General features: G+C 35.1%; 4 protein-coding genes across 5 annotated transcripts; 2 read left to right on the top strand and 2 right to left on the bottom strand.

The window, feature by feature from the left end:
- On the bottom strand, positions 1–2,447 carry LOC108215999 (cation/calcium exchanger 1). Its single transcript, XM_017388645.2, has one exon. It carries the CDS (start codon positions 2,226–2,228, stop codon positions 522–524), a length of 1,707 nt encoding a protein of 568 aa, XP_017244134.1. The 5' UTR covers positions 2,229–2,447; the 3' UTR covers positions 1–521.
- Positions 2,448–3,886: 1,439 nt separating this feature from the next.
- Positions 3,887–8,900, top strand: LOC108216068 (replication factor C subunit 3). The gene is made up of 11 exons (XM_017388734.2): positions 3,887–4,104; positions 4,206–4,316; positions 4,431–4,463; positions 4,604–4,772; positions 5,462–5,643; positions 6,119–6,255; positions 6,406–6,504; positions 6,891–6,960; positions 7,066–7,140; positions 7,962–8,007; positions 8,514–8,900. The coding sequence occupies exons 1-11, from the start codon at positions 4,021–4,023 to the stop codon at positions 8,570–8,572; spliced, it is 1,065 nt and encodes a 354-aa protein (XP_017244223.1). The 5' UTR covers positions 3,887–4,020; the 3' UTR covers positions 8,573–8,900.
- Positions 8,901–9,726: 826 nt separating this feature from the next.
- Positions 9,727–12,032, top strand: LOC108216721 (uncharacterized). The gene is made up of 3 exons (XM_017389555.2): positions 9,727–9,948; positions 10,053–10,328; positions 11,652–12,032. Exons 1-3 carry the CDS (start codon positions 9,898–9,900, stop codon positions 11,814–11,816), a joined length of 492 nt encoding a protein of 163 aa, XP_017245044.1. The 5' UTR covers positions 9,727–9,897; the 3' UTR covers positions 11,817–12,032.
- Positions 12,033–12,642: 610 nt separating this feature from the next.
- LOC108219374 (cationic amino acid transporter 4, vacuolar) lies at positions 12,643–18,317 on the bottom strand. 2 transcript variants are annotated; one of them, XM_017392790.2, is made up of 15 exons: positions 18,008–18,317; positions 17,758–17,906; positions 17,376–17,577; positions 17,191–17,275; positions 16,206–16,340; positions 16,011–16,129; positions 15,848–15,944; positions 15,380–15,552; positions 15,207–15,273; positions 14,810–14,968; positions 14,498–14,711; positions 13,696–13,804; positions 13,409–13,521; positions 13,129–13,204; positions 12,643–13,001 (listed from the first exon to the last, which is right to left on the bottom strand). In XM_017392790.2, exons 2-15 carry the CDS (start codon positions 17,894–17,896, stop codon positions 12,848–12,850), a joined length of 1,842 nt encoding a protein of 613 aa, XP_017248279.1. In that variant the 5' UTR covers positions 17,897–17,906; positions 18,008–18,317; the 3' UTR covers positions 12,643–12,847. The 2 variants fall into 2 exon arrangements, with proteins under 2 accessions (XP_017248279.1, XP_017248280.1); XM_017392791.2 differs by having other exon boundaries at positions 17,758–17,898; positions 18,008–18,138.
- Positions 18,318–18,721: the final 404 nt, after the last annotated feature.

Raw genomic sequence — 18,721 nt, forward strand, 5'->3', positions numbered from 1 at the left:
TAAACATGAAATCAAAACTTAATTATGATACGTAAACAATTGTTTGGAATCTATGGTTCACGAGGCCTATGATTGTGGACGAGACGAAGAGTTTCACGTTTCTAAACCATCCGAGTACAATAATAGTCGTCTAGCTGCAGTTGCAGCCACAGACGTTGATGGACCACGCTTCTTGAATTGGACTGGCCACAGAACAGATAATACCTAGACGGCTAATATTGCCGGCCAACTTCTTGTAGGAATGAAAATGATGCCTTGCCAACTACAAGTGTCCTTTGTTACGTCAAGACATCACAACAGGAACTCACACATGTCTTTTATCTCGGATTGTTAATTATGACATGAATGTCATTAAATTTCTGTGATCTGCCCACTCTTCTGTAGAGTTTGTTGACGACTATATCAAAAAACAAATTACGCCACACTATCAATTGTCGTATCAGGATTGATACGACAATTGAGTTTACAACTTATTTACAGAAAAGGAAAAAAAAAGGGCTTATTTTTTTCGTAAGAGTAGTCTAAGGGCTATTAGGCTTCAGTAATCCGAGACCTCCTGCAACTTTTAAGAACATGAAGCAGAAGTATATGGCCAGAAGGCCACCTCCGAGAATACGATCTGGCCTCATATCATTCCTTGGGAGTACTACAAGTGCCCAAAGTAAGCCACACATCAAGAACCCAATGGTTTCGTATAAAGAAGAATCTACAGGAATTATGTAAGATTTTGGAAATTCGGACCAGGAAGCAAATACAAGTGACATCCCTAGGCCAACCAATGTATTGAAAACTGGTCCAGCATAACAACCTGAGATCGCAATTTGAGCCCCATCTGGACCGCCATGTAGTGCCATGGCAACATTGGCTATCAAGTCTCCGACTGAGTTCCCCCAAGCTAGGACAGTGACTCCAAGAATTGAAGGGCTTATGCCCATTATGTTCCCCAGTGAAACCAATAATGACACCAGCTCTTCGGCAATAATATAAGTCCAAGTTATGCTCATCACAAATCTACCTGCAAGCCAGGGTAGCAGACAATTTTTTGGAGGCCTCGATGTTTTGGTAGTCACAAATGCAATGTTACCCAAAACCATCCCAACTACAAAAGATGATACATAAATAGCTAGTTTAGCTTTGGAATTCATATCTTCGCGTTGGCTATTCCAAAGGGCTGCCAAGAGAATTGGAGCAAAGATGACTGATAAAACAGCAAAGGGCTTGGACCATCTTTCTTCACCAACCATGGGTATGGTAAGTCTTCTTGGCAATTGCAGGGGCAAATCCACAACATAAAGAAATAGCCTTAAGTAGTGGCATAAAGATTCTTGTTTGCAGCACCACCTTGACATTTGTTTCTCATCTGAATCTTCTAATCCATTTTTTGGAGCCAAGTTGCATTTTTCCTCGTCGACATAACCTAACAGAGGTATTCTGATCTCACTGAGATCATTCCTGTCAACTGCGAAATTTTCTTGCTCACTGCTGGAGAAATGCATGGTACAGACCACAGATATGTACACAACATATATCGAAGCAAAACATATTGCAACCCATAAATTGATTCTTCCAACAACTATAATCACTATGAGAGAAATAAGAGAGAAGAGTAAAAATAATACATCTCTTATAAAGCTGGGCTTATCAACAATAATTTGATTAGGCTTAATTAGTATGCTTATAACTCCAACCACAATACTGGAGATGACAAAAGCCCCACCCAAGACACTGTTGAGGCCAACATCACCATCACCGGATCGCGTAAAAGAGACAATACTAGCAATAACATCAGGAGCACCATTTCCCAGAGGAAGCAGAGTAGTACCAGCTATAGTTGGAGAAAGATTAAGGATTTTTGACAGACTTTCAACCACAGGACAGAAGTACTCTGAAGCTGTATTAGCCAGCAGATAAAACAACAAAACAAGCCAGAGCAGAAGAATAAAATAACCCAATATTGGGAACTTCCCACAGCTGCAGTAGAAGATTTCAAGGCTGTTTATGTAACCTTTTGGCTTGCATGATTTGTTTGATCTTATGTACACACACTTGGACTCATAGTCAGTGTAGTTCTGGAGACCAGAGCAGCCATCATCTTGGACTACGCGAAGATTCGAAGATCTTGCAAGAATTGCAGGTGATGTATGATTGGCAGAAACATGGAAGTTGGTAGTTAGATAACATGATATTAAGAAAATGAAGGATGTGTGAAAGAAGAGAGAATGTTTCATGGTATTGATGAGAAATAAATCTGAAAGTGCTGAAGTTAAGATTTAAAGCAGTTCATAAATTATGGGAAAAATAATTAAGTGTCGTCTGGGAAAGAATTAATTGTAATGGTAGCTCAATCATGATCAGAAAATTATTGTACAATGAGACAAAGTAGATGGGAGATGCATAGGATCTGAAGGTGGTGTCAAAATCCAACTTGTGTATTTTGGCACTTGGCATTTTTATCAGTTAGGTTAACATTCATCTCATGCTAGGGTGAAATGCTGTACCTACTCAAAGTTACCAAATGAATAAATTCCATAGCAACTATATAATTGGTCACGGAACTCCTAAAACAAACTCTATTACAAAAAACCATAAATACACCTAGAATGTGACTCTTTTTTTCTGCGAGAGTCTCGTGCACTTGTAGTAATACTGACGTATTTATAAAAACAGTGTTTTCAAAAGGCTAATCTGAGCAGTTACGTACTAAACATACAGGAACCGTAGTTCCAATCTTGCAAGAGATTCAAGGTCTTTTACATAAATATTGATGTAAATGGTAGTAACTTCAGGTATCAACTATCAGGTATGTTTTGCTTAAGGAGCCAAAGGCACAGAAAATCATGATTCTGCAATCTTTCCTCTTTTGTTGATGTAGAGCAACTAAAAAATGAGTACTTTGTTTGAACAATAACAAAATAAATGGTATTTTCCATACTGTTGGTTTTGAAAGCAAATCATTTCAATTTGTTGGACTTTCTTGGCACTCCCAGCTATTATGTATTCTGTTAGCTGCATGTGCATGGAAGGAGGAGAAACCAGATGCTAAAAAATAAAATTTTATTAATTAACAGATATTTTAGATGACTTTTCTCTGGGGCAGTTGGGATATAATTTGATTCTTGCTGCTCTAAAATTACTAGTCAAGGATAACTCCCCATGAGAGTGATTTGGCCGATATAAGCCAGAATCTGAGTCAGCTCTTAGACAATTCACAACTATTCAACTAATATATAAATATATTCTTGTTATGATATTATTTTATCATTAATTTAAGTTTTATTATCTACAACTTTCGAGTCACATGATTTTCGGTTTATCGAAAAAAATTCATTTTATTATATTTCGACACAATTTATCTACAAATATGTAAAGTATGTAGACTTTAAAACTTAGTTAATTTTATAATTTTAAGAAGTTATTATAAGGATGTTTGGTAAGTCAAAATAAATAATAACTATTTTCAAAAAATATATAAAATATATGTTTTTTCCCATCGGAATTGAATATTAAGATAATATGATAATTTCTATTTAAGAAAAATGTATCTTTTAATAATATATATTTAAGTGACAGTATCATCTTCTCTGAAAACATATTTTATAGTATTTGATATTTACAATTAAAATAAAATTCAATTTAATAATTTTGATCAGTTAAATTGTTTGATACTGTTCAATTAGGTGATTAGGTTATTGTGTGCCTCGTAATGATATGAACAGAAGCATCTTAATTTTTTCGAAGGAAAAACGTTTAATTTAATATTATTATAACATAAACTTTTTCTCGAATCAAAAAGACATTAACTATTCCCCTGTTTTATTATGCAGATTATATTTTCGCGAAAGTATAAAAAGAATAATTCGTGCTGCTCACACGAGTGCGACTAGCAGAGTCGCAGTCATATAAAGCTCCAACGTGTATGCAGTCTACTCATAAACCCCTCTTTCCCCTTTGGCGCCAAAACTATATTGTTATCAACACACACAGAGTTCATCTTGTCGAGATCTTAATTGAAGCGCGATAATGTTGTGGGTAGACAAGTACAGACCAAGATCCCTCGACAAAGTCATCGTTCACCAAGATGTCGCTCAAAATCTCAAGAAACTGGTATGTTTATTGTTATCTATTTCTCCCCCTTTTTTTTTTTTTATTATAATTAGGGTTTTTGTATTGGTTTGTAATTCATGTATCTATCTACGTATGTATAGGTTTCGGAGCAAGATTGCCCCCATTTGCTGTTTTATGGTCCTTCCGGGGCGGGGAAGAAAACCCTAATTATGGCGTTGCTGAGACAGATGTTCGGGGCCAGTGTCGAAAAGGTCCTGCCTCTTCGACATTTTTGGTTTTTGTTTTGTTAATTGTTTAATTGGGGTTGTTTGTTGATTGATTCTTGGATAGATGATAAAGGTTGTGAATTGGTGGATTTTGTGCAGGTCAAGGTTGAGAACAAGAATTGGAAAGTTGATGTAAGTATTATCGGTGTCGTAATTCATTTTTTAGAATTCAAGATATACGTGATTGTGAGAAATTGTATAAGCCATTACTTGCAGTGAATTGAGCATGATATTTAACATGCCTTATGACCTTGGATTTTTCTTCTTTTTAGGCTGGAAGCAGAACTCTTGATCTAGAGCTTACAACATTATCCAGTACCCACCACGTGGAACTAAACCCCAGTGATGCAGGCTTCCAGGACAGATACATTGTTCAAGAGATAATCAAGGAAATGGCAAAGAACAGACCGATTGACACGAAAGGAAAGAAAGGATTTAAAGGTGATTTCTGAAATTATTTAATCTGTATATTAATTACTATGGTGGTAGAAGTTTCACTTAAACTGCAGAATGGAATGATAAGAAGGATGCACTAACCCATTTACCTGTAGTGATTTTATGTATTATGTTTGACCATCAATCATAACTCATAACTAAATTCTGGCTCTGATGAAAATGTAGCTGCAATAATATATCAGATCAGATTACTAGATATATTTCTTGTAGCTTCCTGTCTACTAATCAAAATCTGTACTCTATATTTATATTATGACTGACTGGAATCTGGTTATATACACAATTTACTGTCATATGAAAATTGTCTCTTGTGTTTTGTACATAATAATTTTATCTTGAAAATACACGAATTCTTGGTTTGTTAGTTTTTCTGTATGTCTTATCTGTTTACAATAGAATGTTTCTAAAAAAGTAATTTATCCAATTTATTATTGCGATTCAGGCTATCATCTAGTTTAATATTTAATTCAAGAGGCTTTACATATCACATACGCACTGCGCACTGGAGCTGTATAGCGCCATAACATGGAATACAATGAAAAAGAAGATTTGTAAAATTAATTTTCATGTCTCCGATTTTGTTCTGTAACCATGTACGTTCTTTTCTACTACTGCAAATTATACCTCGACTTTCCTAAGTCTAACTGATGATTATTTTTATTATGAGATGTCAGTACTGGTGCTTAATGAGGTTGACAAGCTCTCAAGAGAAGCACAGCATTCTCTACGAAGAACAATGGAGAAATACAGTGCATCATGCCGCCTTATACTGTGCTGCAACAGCTCTTCAAAGGTCACCGAAGCAGTTCGTTCTCGTTGTTTGAATGTACGAATTAATGCTCCAAAGGAAGAAGAGGTTAGTTCTATCTGGATATCCTTACACAGTGAAAAACAAGTACTTTCAATTAATAGCTTCGAGCAGCTATTGAATATCGGAACCGACTTTATCGTATGCTGACTATATTACCTAGAGTGTTAATGGACTTGTTGAAAATGATTTTCTGTATTAGTTGTGTTTTCTGATTCATTTATTTCCCCTTCTTATCATTTGTTTTCTCCTTTCTTTTCCATGCATGATGATAAAAAGTTAAAAACTACTTATGGGTCCTTCTGGTCAATCTCTGCTTGCAATTTCACTTCAAACTATATAGATGTTAAATCAAGTTGATATCGTAACTAGGTAGTTGGGACTTGCACTGTCCATGTATGGACAACTAATGCAATGATGATTTTTTTCGAAATTTTTCTGAAAAGAAGAGTAATCAACTTCTTATTTATTTTTTTGGCTGAATTACTTTTAATCAACATGATATGTGTATTTGTTTTACTAGATTGTAGACGTTTTAGAATTCATCGGCAGGAAAGAGGGGCTGCAACTTCCGTCTGGATTTGCTGCTCGCATTGCAGAGAAGTCAAATCGAAGTTTAAGGAGGGCTATATTATCATTTGAGACATGCCGAGTCCAACAGTTAAGATTTGTATTTATATTCTAGAAGTCATGTACAAGTTTCTAATTATTGTAGTCCTTGCTAAGTAGGTTGTACTTATAATGTTTAAACCTCTCTTTAATTATGTACGATCTTCAATTAAAGTCACTTTCATTTTAAATTTTTCTTAGGTATCCATTTACGAACAATCAGTTAATACCTGCAATGGATTGGGAGGTATATGTACTGGAGATAGCATCAGATATTATGAAGGAGCAGAGCCCTAAAAGGTTTCTTGCCGACCCTTCTTTATTTAAGTTTGTTTTCTCGAAGAGCATCACCTGTACATGTTGTTCCGAATTTTTACAAAGTGTTCTCAGTTTGGAGGGTTTTTTCCAGTTAATAGATATTAAAGGTGGACCATGAACTAGCACACAACTAATTCTGCTGCTCTTCAGTTAGTATTTGTGGTGCTAAAATTTCTTGAATTTCTTCACAGTTAATATTGTTTGTATTCATCAAGTAAGTTTTTCATGTGTATCTTTGAGGACTGCAATTCGAAGTATCAATTTTAGGACCTCCCTTTTCCATATGCTTTAACTTTGACCCTATGTTTTTGCTTAAATTTGTTTATGTATTGAACAACATTTTTTAATCTATATGCTATTTGCTGTAGGTTGTTCCAGGTTCGTGGGAAGGTGTATGAGCTTTTAAGTAACTGTATTCCTCCAGAAATTATTTTAAAGGTCAGAATTTTTATTTTATTATTTTGATTTTTCTCCTCTTGCCGTTTCCTCCTTAAATTTTGCCTAATTACTTGGACCTGAGATTTCTCGTTGCTGATCATCCAGAGGCTGCTTTTTGAGTTATTGAAAAAATTGGATTCTGAACTAAAGCATGAAGTTTGTCACTGGGCTGCATATTATGTAAGCTTATCTTTTGCTCTTCCTCTGTTAGGCGCATTTCTTCGTCATCTTTATACTCTCTCTCTCTCTCTCTCTGCGCACACACACACACACACACACATACGCTCTCTGTTTAAAATACATGTCCTGTTTTGACTTTTTCCTGGTCAAATTAACCAAATTTTGACCGAAATTTACATATATTATAAAATTAGAATAAATTTTTGAAATATATAATTGAAAAATATTCAAAATTTACTTTAGAATGTTTTTTTTCAGATTCTTCAAATTAGATACAATTGATTTGTAAAATTTAGTCAAAGTTGGGACTATTTGACCAAAAAATTTCAAAATTTGAAATGTAATTTGAGTCGGAGGTGATGTGTATATATATAATGTTTTGTGGACTTTATAGAACCTGGACCATACACACACACACACACATGCGGGATACCCTGTCATAAAATTATCAATGCGTTCTTCCTCTGCCACGGGCATTGGTAGTTAAGGACTTGCTTTTAGTTCAAGAAACAATGTTCTTATAAAGTTTCTTCTATGTAAACATATTTGCCTCCCAAGTTATGTATAAAGGACTGTAGAGAGCTCAACTGTGTGGACCTCATTAGTCCACAACCAGTAATAGCGGCAATGAAAATGCTTGTTTATTGTATCTATTGTTCTTGCATGACGTGGCAAGTTGATATTGTTGATTGAAAGGTTGGTCACAAAGATTTACAGTTATTAAATTATTTCCCTTTACTAGATTTTCAGCAGAGTTACCTTAATTATCTCTCAGAATCTGTTGATAATGATAGTTAAAATTGCTTCTCGTGTTGACACAGGAACACAGGATGCGTCTCGGACAGAAAGCCATATTTCACATTGAAGGTACGATATACAACTTTCTAAAATCTTTTAATATTACCTGAGGCGCATCAAGTGGAAAGACGTTAAAAGGTTTTTAGTAAATTTTCATCTGTTTGACATGCCATTGGTGATTTTTATACTCAATACATTAGAAAATGATCTGTTACTTCATTTTTTACTAATTACTTCTAAAAATATTTGGAAGAATTTGTATCTTGTGCTTGACCATTGTTGGCTTGTTGCCATGTACTATATTTTAAGAAATTTTGAGTGGACTTTGGTGCTTGTCTAATAGAGTGGCCATTTATTTGGACCTGGCTTCTTATATCTGCACGTGTTTGTATCAGGCACACATTTTACTATCAGCATAACTTAAATTCTAATTAATACTTCATATCTTTGATAATTTAAATAGCTTCTGACACCAGATATTAGTCCAAACTAATAAATTGAAATTAAGTACAATTCAGTGCTAGTTGGAAATTAGGAGCTTTTCTAATTTTCAGCACATTGTTATGACTTTTCAGCATTTGTCGCCAAGTTCATGAGCATCTACAAAGGCTTCCTCATCTCAACATTTGGATAAGGAGATGTAACTTGTCACTGGCAACCAAGTCAGTTATTCTATTAGCTAGTTGCAGATCAAGAGCCTGTTATTTTATTTTATTTTAATTTTTAAGATGACCATGTACCAGTTAATCATTTCTTTCATTGTGTGATATGAACTTGGACCCAAAAGATTCCATTAAGATTTGTCAATTAGTACTGCATCGGCATGTTTGCATTTGCCTAGGAGATTCATAAGATGTTGCAAATAGGATTATGGCATTTTTGCTATATGTAATGCTGGCTTTGGTCTGATGCGTCATACTTGGTGCTGATAATGTAATTCGCCCTTCCATATTCTGTTTTAATCACTTCATTCAGACAAAATCAAGGGTTCATATTTGGAGCGAGGATGATAATAGTCTGAATTCAAAGTCAACTTGTGTCCGTATTCGTAGACATTTTAACTATATGTTGTTATTCATTCGATAGAAGATTAGAAAATATATTCAATTTATGGTTTCTCTTTCTTTTTCTTTTTTGAAATAGAAAAGCACTGATTATTTATGGAGTTTGCCACCAGAATCCAGCAAGCTTTCGAAAGTATAATGTGTTAGGTATAAAGAAAAACTAGACTTGTTTAACAGCAAGTGTCTTCAATTATAAAGAAAAACTAAACTAGTTTACAAGGTAAATCCTCCAGGGCCCTAAAACTAAACAGGAACTGGTTGACTTTGAGCAACATGGCTTTCGTTAGGGTTTTCAACTGCTTGTGTTGCTGGTGCAAAGAAAACTGTAAATCTGTGATCGTTCTTCTCGGTGCCCTTAAACACATCCAAATATCCAATGCAGAATTCATGGAAGTATTAATATTATGTGCGATAAATATCATACATCAATTCGTACTGAATATTAGTCATAAGTTATTTTAAAATCGGGATCAATATATACTCAATATAATGATGTTGATATGAAATTCAACTCGGCATATCTTTATTTATAAGGTGAATTCTTAACACAATTTATTATATCGTTGCTAAAAATAATTTCAGATTTACCATAACGAGTATAATCTACATAGAAAATCAATTAAAAATACATAGGCAAAATCTGGAAGGGAGATGAGCGGTAAAATACTACTGTAAAATGTGATCTTCATCCTTATCAGAAATCCAGGCGTCATAACAAAGACTTTACTCTACAACAGGTTAAAACTTGAGCAACAGAAAGTGTCGCACATATGTAAACTCCTTTCATTATTATTATTATATTATATTCAACTCAATGACGATACCCACAGCTTAAATTCACTTTGATAAATCACACCCCTCCTGCCTCTTCATCATCTCAATTCTTGAAACAACAATGGCGGAGAAGCAAGAACAAGAAGATTCGAAGAACGAGTCTAAACCATCTGTAAGTCTCGCCTAATATTCTCTTCTGTTTTCTCAGATTCAAAGCGTTGATTTTATTCCAACTTGGTTTGTTTTGTTTTAATTTGTTCTGTATGTGTGTTTTAGTTTATTGAGGTTGTGTGCAAGAGCTCAGGGAAAGTGAGAAGGTTTGCGCCTGGAACTGATGCCGCTTTTGCGGTGAGTCTAATTAACAAAAAGCTGCTTCTTGATGGTGTCAGCAGCCGCCCGCAGCTTGCCTCGCATATCGAAGCTGTTAAGCCCGGGAATGATTCGGAGGAGCCTATCAGTTTTGGCCCGACTGCGCCTCTTGTCAATTATGGCCCTCCTTGGGTTTTGCACACTGTTGTTGCTCAATCACACAAACTGAAAACAACTGTGAAGGTAGTATGCTTTCTGTTGCTTTTTTCTCGAGATTTTGTTTCCCTTTTCGTGGTTTATTTGCTAATGCTTTGCGTATATTGAACTGCTATTATCTTTCGTGGTAGAATTGGGTAATACTAAGATTTGATTTTCGGGCATATGTGTTTGTATTGATGGTAGTGAATTGATTGTGATGATTGATTGCAAAATATAGAATTGCTCGTATTTATTGCTTTGAAGGAAGGGTTGAGGGGAACTTTTAGGGGAATTCGTAGATTTTGAAAAGTTCTTTCTGTTGTAAGAGATTCTCTGATTTGATGATGATGTAACAGATATCCGCTCCACGTGACAAACATTGCAGACTTGCTTTTACTTTGTATTACGTAAATGATAGAGTGATACTTGATGACGTTAGTTAAAAAAGACCGATCATCATACTTGACGTGTTGCCTGAGTTGGAATCATGTTAATCAAATTACTTGTTTCTTCCTTTGATGAAGTAAGAGTAGAGTGAAACTTTCCACATACTCCCTCCGTCCCCTTTTACATGTCCACTTTGAAAAAAAAATTTGTCCCAAATTACTTGTCCACTTCTCTTTTCAAAACAACTTTTTGTATGTTTTTCCAAAAAGTAACAACTTCCAATGTTTGACTAGCATATATATATATACACAACTCTATCTAATTCATTACATTTATTAGAGATATGTATGAAAACAAGATATCCAACTAACATTTTCTTAAGATGCGTTATTTTTTCAAAAGGGACAAGTGAAAGGGGACGGAGGGAGTATATCTTAACACTCGAGTGGTTTCATACCTTACAAACAATACTACCTCCGTCCCAAAATGTATGACCGTCTGAGTTTTTCATGCATTTCAATGCGTTCAGAAAAGGTACCTATAAATGATTTTTTTCAAAATTTTTCTTTTGTATAAAAATTTGGGATCGATATTTTTATTGAAAACAAAAAAAATTAAAAAAATATTATTTATAAATATCTCTTCTGAGCACATTGGAATGTGTAAAAAGAAGTGGCTCATTCTTGTTGTGACGGAGGGAGTTATGAAGATGGCAATCTAATTCTAAACCCACAATAAGGGATCTTCTGTTACAACTGAGCATGTTAGGGATGAAGAATATCTAATCAAGGTGGTAACCAAATGCTCTTTTAATGTTGTTGAATTCAAGTGAAAGTAGATATTTAATTTTTGCAATTACAAAGTAATATAAGACTCGAGCATTATGCTTACTCCTGGTTGATTGGTAACCCCGGATATTACCTGAATTTTGAACCTTTCATGGGTGTCATCTCATAAAATTTTGTAATTATCATTTCGCAGGACAGTGAAGGCTCCCGTTCTGCAGAGACGGAATCAAAGCTACCACTTTTGTATATTGCAAAGATAGTTCTTGCTCTTCTTATAGTTTTTGCCATCGGGACGATATTGATGCTATTTCTTGAGAACCTTCCCGCTTTGCTCTTGTATATTCAGTATAACATGTGACTTCAATGATATTAATGGTCTACCTTTTATCTGCATTTGCTGTAAGACTTGTCTGTCCAAATATCATGTTAATGTTTTGAACGTCTGGTAGTACATAGGCTGAACTGCAAGTTCTTTATCTGTTCATAGCTAGTTTTATTCTGCTTTTGTGTAAGAGATGAAAAAGAGATGGCTTTACTCTGTTGTTGATTTTTTATTTAAGACTAACTTCCCTTATGCTGAATTCCATTTAATGCTTGTGGGCAATTGGTTTGATTATTATTATTTTTTTTGACAAATATGGCTTATAGCCTTACAAGTATCTGTTCTAATAAATTTTCGGGGTGAGCCATGATCGAACCCAGACGACTAACCACTTGAGCAATCCAACCGTGCTCGTTCGATTATTATTTAGATTCACTCCAGATTTGTTGACTGTTCCAAAGTTGTGTTAAAAACAAGTGATTCTCCTATTGTTGTGATTGAGTTTAAAATAAATTAATTCTTTCTTTTCGTATTATTTTACCTACTATACCGGGGTAAACGAATATCAAAGAAATGGAATGAAATGAAATTTAAACTTCATATTATGTGAAGTCTCTTCCTTATATCTGAGATGCCTGTGCCATCATCATACTTAATTGAAACATCTGAACGGAATATATTCTAATTTCGGATTCGTCATGTATTAGTTTTAATCAAAAACGTTCTTTTCTTTTGCAAGGGAAAGTAATTTCCCTCCTCTTACCGTATGAAGTTTCCCGCTTCATTGCAAAACTTGAAATATCATCACTGGTTTATGTAAATAGAGATAACTTTGTTACCGAACATGAACCCCCAACTCAAATTGAAGTATAACTTTCTTGTATTTTATACACTTCAATACAACATGTCCTGATTCCTGAAGTACAGCTCAATCCCCACATGTTTACAATTCCTTGTATGTTACAGGCTCAATTTTGATGATATACAACTGAATATTTATCACAATACAACAAAATACCTTAAGAGGGTACATATGAAACATGATTTGCCGACAGTGTGTGGCTATCCTAATCAGTTCTTGGATGAGCAGCAGATGTATTGAAAGGGTCTGCACTTGGAACCAAAATAGCGCCTGATAATAAGCTGTGCTTCCTACCGTAGAATAGATAGAGCAATGCTCCTGCTAGAAGCCATACACTAACCCGAGTCCATGTGCTAGCCCTGAGTGTTTGAAGAACCGACATATATATATATATGTGTGAGACTTCCGGAAGGAAGAGAGTAAAAGAAATCCAGAAGGGTACAAATTCTAGAATCAATGCCGTAAGAGTAATGACTTGATACTAACCCCAGATTTATCAGTAGGTATGTGTTTATAAGAATGCAGACAACCGGTAAGAAAGGAACATATGGACACTTGAAACCTGTATAGAAGTCAACCAATGATCTTATGTCAGGCAATGTGCAAAGCTTTCAATCCATCCTTTTACAAAATACAAATCTATGAAGAAGCTAATTTGTGGCCAAAATGTAATCTGACAGATACATCCATCCATACTAAATTATTATAAGCAAACAGGGGTATCTTTCGTTAAGTTATCATCTTCATCTTATAAGTTTTTGCTTACCAATGGTTTGCCCTGAAATTTGTATGTCATCATATTGCTTGATAAAGGTCAATGCAGTCAGACAGCACAGCAGAAGAGCACCTCCTATTGTGCAACAGGTATAGCGAGGAATGCTGATACAGTCAAAAAAATGAGACAGGTAGGGTTGAGATGAAAATTATTTGAACTCTAAACAATATTATTCAGAAATTGATGGAGCAGAGTTTGCCTCAAGATTGATATAGTAAAATTTCTAGTATTTAAGAAATCCCGTAAGTAAAGCTTTGGACTAGGTCAATTGGACAAACCTGTGAAGATCTTTAGCTGAAGCTGCAGATGAGAGAACAAGAGCCCCTATACAGACAAGGGCTATGCTCCAAGAAGCTATTCTTCTTCTTAACAGTTCACTACTTCCATCTGTGATGATTAAGTCATAGAATATCGTAGTTAAAAATCATGGAAGATAACTGAGATAAAGTGACAAACCGGATATGTGTGTGTATCTGCATCATACATTTCATTTTGGGTATTGCTATCTTATATATATAAACCAAGGCTTGTGCTTAAATCGGCACTGGTGATTCAGATATAAATCAGTGGTCACTAGTTGAATACAAATCAACATTTATACACACATCCGTATTGATCTGCATCCAAGTCATCAATTTCAACTTAAGATATCACCGGTTCTCATTTTAATTTGGTCCTCATTGGAGTGAGATTCTATATACCACACAACAGAAAGCAGCCATAGAAATGCATTCTTGGCTTATTTTGTATAAATCTGATCAGTTTTACGTACATATTATCATTGGCTCTTAATTGATCAGTATGTCGTGCATTTGGTGTGTATATATTGCTCAGCCAGATAAAACATGACTTCTCAAAAGTTCACAGCAAAACTTGTTACATAAATCATGACAATTGGCACATACTGCTCAACTTGTATAAGAAAATGTGATTCTACAGTTCCAACCTGACCTGTTAGCATTTCATAATCTAAATAGTTGCAAATAGATTAATCGACTATTGTGCATATGCGTGTGTAACATTGGGTCATATATCCTAGTAAATTATAAGAATTCATAATCAGGAAAAAAAAAAAATTACTTTGGGAAACTCCTTTATCTATGAGAGGATGTCTAACAGAATCTTCAGGATTTTCCCCATATATATCTTGGGTTTCAGTGCTCAATGGTAATGAGACAGAAACATCATATTCTGAGACTGTTGATGGTACAGATACTTCGCCTGGCGGAACGTATCTTAATATTAACACTGAAACTGCAACAGCGGTGAATCCTAGTAGTGTACCTACACTAACCTGTCAACAAAGGAGGCAAATAACAAAGTTAATCTTCCTCAAGTCCCAGGGAGGTTAGGAGGAGACAAACATATAGTTATATTGGATTTCTAATGTACCATTCCTGCCAATTCTGAAACATCCATAAGAAATGATAGGGCTGCAATAAAGATGCCAGTCAATATTGTGCCCTTGACCGGAACTTGGGTGCGTTTGTTAATGTGTGAAAGGAATGATGGTAACAACCCATCTCTAGCCATTGCCATTAATATGCGGGGCTGAAACCAGGAAGAAATAGAGGAACATAAGCTAATATTCTTCAGTCCAGTTTGCATTTTTTTTATAAATATAATTGAATAATTGGCAAGATCACCTCTGTACTACATACAGTTACTACTCCCAAAAAATGACAGACTTCCCAAAAACTTTAAATGTAGTAATGTACATCTCTTGATAAAAGAAGTCTCTTGAGTATATAAAGAGACTACGCTAAAGTCAATGATGATAGATATATACCTGGGGAAGAATTGCACCCATTAAAGCAGCACAAAGAGAAGTAACAGTTCCTGTTGATATTATGTATCTGCAATTTAAAAAAGCTAAATTGAATAGCTTATAGAAAAGTCTAGCTGAAACTCCTCTATATTGGGAAAGACATAACACAGCAGAAGTACAGGAAGATCACATACACTGCCCAACCCATCCCATAGCTAGCAAAAGCTGACGAGATAGGGGTGTCTGGATCTAATTCATTGTATGGCACTAAACCAACTACCACAGAAGATACAAGCATATAGAAAATGCAACAGGTAGCCACTGACATGCCTATACCAAGTGGCATATCTCGATTAGGATTCTTCACCTGTCATGATAGTATGGAGAAGGATTCTCAGGCCAAACTTCTAATACGAGTAAAGCATCTCTACAAGATCTGGAATAATTTACACACAAATTTATTCCGGAAAAGAACACATTGACGAATACAGACATAAAATGTATACAAGTCATCAACCCAGCTTATTCAATAATATATAGTCTTAATTAGCTCCAGACAGTACAAAATAAAAAGCTGCTACTCATCCACGTATTTCCTTGGCACCTTCTGTATCATTTACCATCATAAATAATGCAGAAAAATAATTCAGTTTTAATTTCACCTCCTCAGCTGTGCTGGTTACTGCATCAAATCCAACATAGGAAAAGAACACTGCTGCAGATCCAGAAAGAATCCCATTGATGCCAAAAGGAAAATACCTATAAAACATACATTAATCAACTAGTAATATATATTTCTCTTTAAAATTATGCGACAAGAATTACCCGCTAGAGATTTGGTATCCTTTCCATCCGGTTCTAAAACCAACAATTCCACCAGCTATAAGGATGAAAACTAAGGCAACAATGTTTATAGTTGTAACAGTGGCCTGAACCAGTGAACTCTGCAGATCGGTGTTGGTTATATTAACCATTTTAGCCTGAATATATTGTAGAAGTCATTTAAAGATTGAACTGTACCTCCTTGATTCCAGTGCAGAGGAGTCCTGTTACAAGTAGAACCAAAATTGCTGCACACGGATCTACTACTGTGCCATAAATGTTAAGACGGCCTAAAAATGCAGGCAACTTATCCATTCCTCCAAAGAACAATGCCTGAATGTAGTAATATATGCAGAAAATACGGTATTTCAGAGTTAAATTTCTCAAAACTTGTCTCAACCAGAGTGTACAAATCATAGGGCTCGGCATAAACTCAGTTATTGGTGCTTATCGTGATATCGTCCTTCATCAAATTTAATTATATGAAAGCTCGTGTATATGATTTTAAAATCAAGAGATAGCTAGGTCCTCAAGCTTGTCTGAGTACACTTCGTTAAAATTCTAAGCTCACAAAATTAGCCCCAGTTCTGCTCATTTATCCTATGCTCACGGGTCTTTTTAAGAATGAATGCAAACAAAAGTAGAGGAAATTAAAGTGAAACTAGGGGGAAGTAAAAGTCACATGTCCTCGTGTATGTTAATATGAGAAGAAGTAAAAGGGATAATGCTGGAAATTCAAAAAATCAATTGGAAGTCAAAGGATTATTTTACAAAAATAACAATACCGCTTTCCTTCAATTTGCTTGTCTTTCAAACCACTTTTAAAGCAAAATCGAAGGTAATCTTACTTCCTTACTTCTGGAGAGCGCATAAAATTATAAAAGTAAAAATTCGCTCACATTCCTTCCATTACGTCTGCGCTCCTCCCTATATGAACTCAGGATCAGGGAAGTAACTTTCCAATCAAAGATGAGCAGACATTTTAATAATTGAAAACAGAACTACTTGCCAATAACTCGGATCATATACTGCCCCCAATAAATCGAAATAGGGTGGCATAGTCAATTTTTACGTTTAAAATTTTAAAGCAACCCAATTAATTATACCATCCATACTTATACTAGTCAACTCTTGAACTTAGTTTCTTCTGGTGTGTGCTCGGTGTGTAATCAAAACACTGTACCACATTTGGAGATATCCCACGAGCAACAGCTGCGCCGCCAAGCGTAAATTCCAATATCATAGACCAACCAATCAACCAAGCAACACTGGAGCCAGTAAGAGGGCATTGAGTTAAAGAGAAAAGTTGCAATCGTCCTGTATATAGAACATGTAAAGCACTTTAAGATTATGTAAAGTTGACCTCACCCTTCTCCAACACAAATATAAGAATAATGATAAGCGCTCCCAGCCGATGGGCAGCGACAAGCCAGCTCCGCATAACAAAATGCTGAAAGTCCAGCTGCAATTCCAGCTATAAGAAAAGAAATAGCAATAGCAGGTCCTGTATACTCTCTAGCAACTGTTCCAACAAGAATGTAAACACCAGCTCCAATAGTTGATCCGATACCTGATTCAACATCGCTTTGTTTAAACAAAAGCAATATAATCATAACCAAAATCACAGCTAGGCAAAACCAAAATCTCCAACAGCCAAGCATACAAGACATTACAACATAAATTGATTCATCAAACCTACAACAAGGACTTAAAAATAGAAACCCATGTCAAACAAAACAAAACAAAGTACCAATAGCAATGAGGTCGAAAGCAGTGAGTGTTCTGGCGAGCTGCTGACCACCCTGGTTATCATTAGAATCAGCCTTCTTTCTCCTTATTAAGCATCTAAATCCAGAGTGATAATCCCCATTCCTCCCACCCCTTTGCATATCTACAAACCTGCACCCACAACATTTACCAAACAAAAAAAAAAATTCTCGGGATGTCGAGAGTTCGAATCTTATAAAAAAAACTCTATAAAGAAAGAGAGATTGCCTTACTAATTAAAAGGGGTGTAACATAAAAAAGCAGGGTAATCTAATCCGAGGCAACAACGAATTTGTAGAAGAAGCTGAGTTGATAAAATGGGTTAAGTTACGGCACGGTTTATATTAAAGAGGAAGAGATTGAGTTTTAAGTTGGGACGTATAGCCGCATCTGAAATTCTGACAGTGATTGATGGGCGAAGTTCTTATCCGCTAAAGCGTCTACATTCAATTTGTGTTATGTTTTATATTTCCAACTGGGGTTGCCCTTGCTCCCACCTTTTTCATTGTAATCAAACTCTCGAGTCTTGCCCCATGTTCTCTTCGATGTTCGAACTACTACACTTCCAATATAAATATGGGTTAATGTTGGAGATCAGGTCATTCAGTCGAATTTTTGAGTATATTTTTCATTATTGAATTTTTATTTTTTTTTTACTTGAATTATTGAATTGGGTATATTTTAACTTTTCATTTTGAAAAATGTGTTGGAATTGTGATAATTAGAATTTTAAGTTATTCTAAAGTTTTGGCAATATTTAGTTGAAATTTAATTGTATTTATAATTTTCAGGACCTTATAAAAAATCTGTTTGATGTGAAAAAAACACTGACTACTTGTTTGGATTTTGTAAAATAATGAATTTTGTGAGATTCTTTTTTCAACATATTTTCTAAATTTTTTTTTATAATTCACAAGATTTAAAAAAATTGTGATTAAATTTCAAAA

This window comes from Daucus carota, chromosome 4 (assembly GCF_001625215.2).
Source record: "Daucus carota subsp. sativus chromosome 4, DH1 v3.0, whole genome shotgun sequence".
In the NCBI taxonomy this organism is placed as follows: domain Eukaryota; kingdom Viridiplantae; phylum Streptophyta; class Magnoliopsida; order Apiales; family Apiaceae; genus Daucus; species Daucus carota.

Excerpts from the sequence above, each read along its gene's own strand:
- LOC108215999 (XM_017388645.2), bottom strand. The coding sequence starts at position 2,228 with ATGAAACATTCTCTCTTCTTTCACACATCCTTCATTTTCTTAATATCA.
- LOC108216068 (XM_017388734.2), top strand. The coding sequence starts at position 4,021 with ATGTTGTGGGTAGACAAGTACAGACCAAGATCCCTCGACAAAGTCATC. Across the intron at positions 6,256-6,405 it reads GAGACATGCCGAGTCCAACA|GTATCCATTTACGAACAATC; the intron begins GTTAAGATTTGT and ends AATTTTTCTTAG. Across the intron at positions 7,141-7,961 it reads GTCACTGGGCTGCATATTAT|GAACACAGGATGCGTCTCGG; the intron begins GTAAGCTTATCT and ends GTGTTGACACAG.
- LOC108216721 (XM_017389555.2), top strand. The coding sequence starts at position 9,898 with ATGGCGGAGAAGCAAGAACAAGAAGATTCGAAGAACGAGTCTAAACCA. Across the intron at positions 9,949-10,052 it reads AGAACGAGTCTAAACCATCT|TTTATTGAGGTTGTGTGCAA; the intron begins GTAAGTCTCGCC and ends TGTGTGTTTTAG. Across the intron at positions 10,329-11,651 it reads AACTGAAAACAACTGTGAAG|GACAGTGAAGGCTCCCGTTC; the intron begins GTAGTATGCTTT and ends ATCATTTCGCAG.
- LOC108219374 (XM_017392790.2), bottom strand. The coding sequence starts at position 17,896 with ATGCAAAGGGGTGGGAGGAATGGGGATTATCACTCTGGATTTAGATGC. Across the intron at positions 17,578-17,757 it reads TTTCGACCTCATTGCTATTG|GTATCGGATCAACTATTGGA; the intron begins GTACTTTGTTTT and ends ATGTTGAATCAG. Across the intron at positions 15,945-16,010 it reads GGATACCAAATCTCTAGCGG|GTATTTTCCTTTTGGCATCA; the intron begins GTAATTCTTGTC and ends TATGTTTTATAG.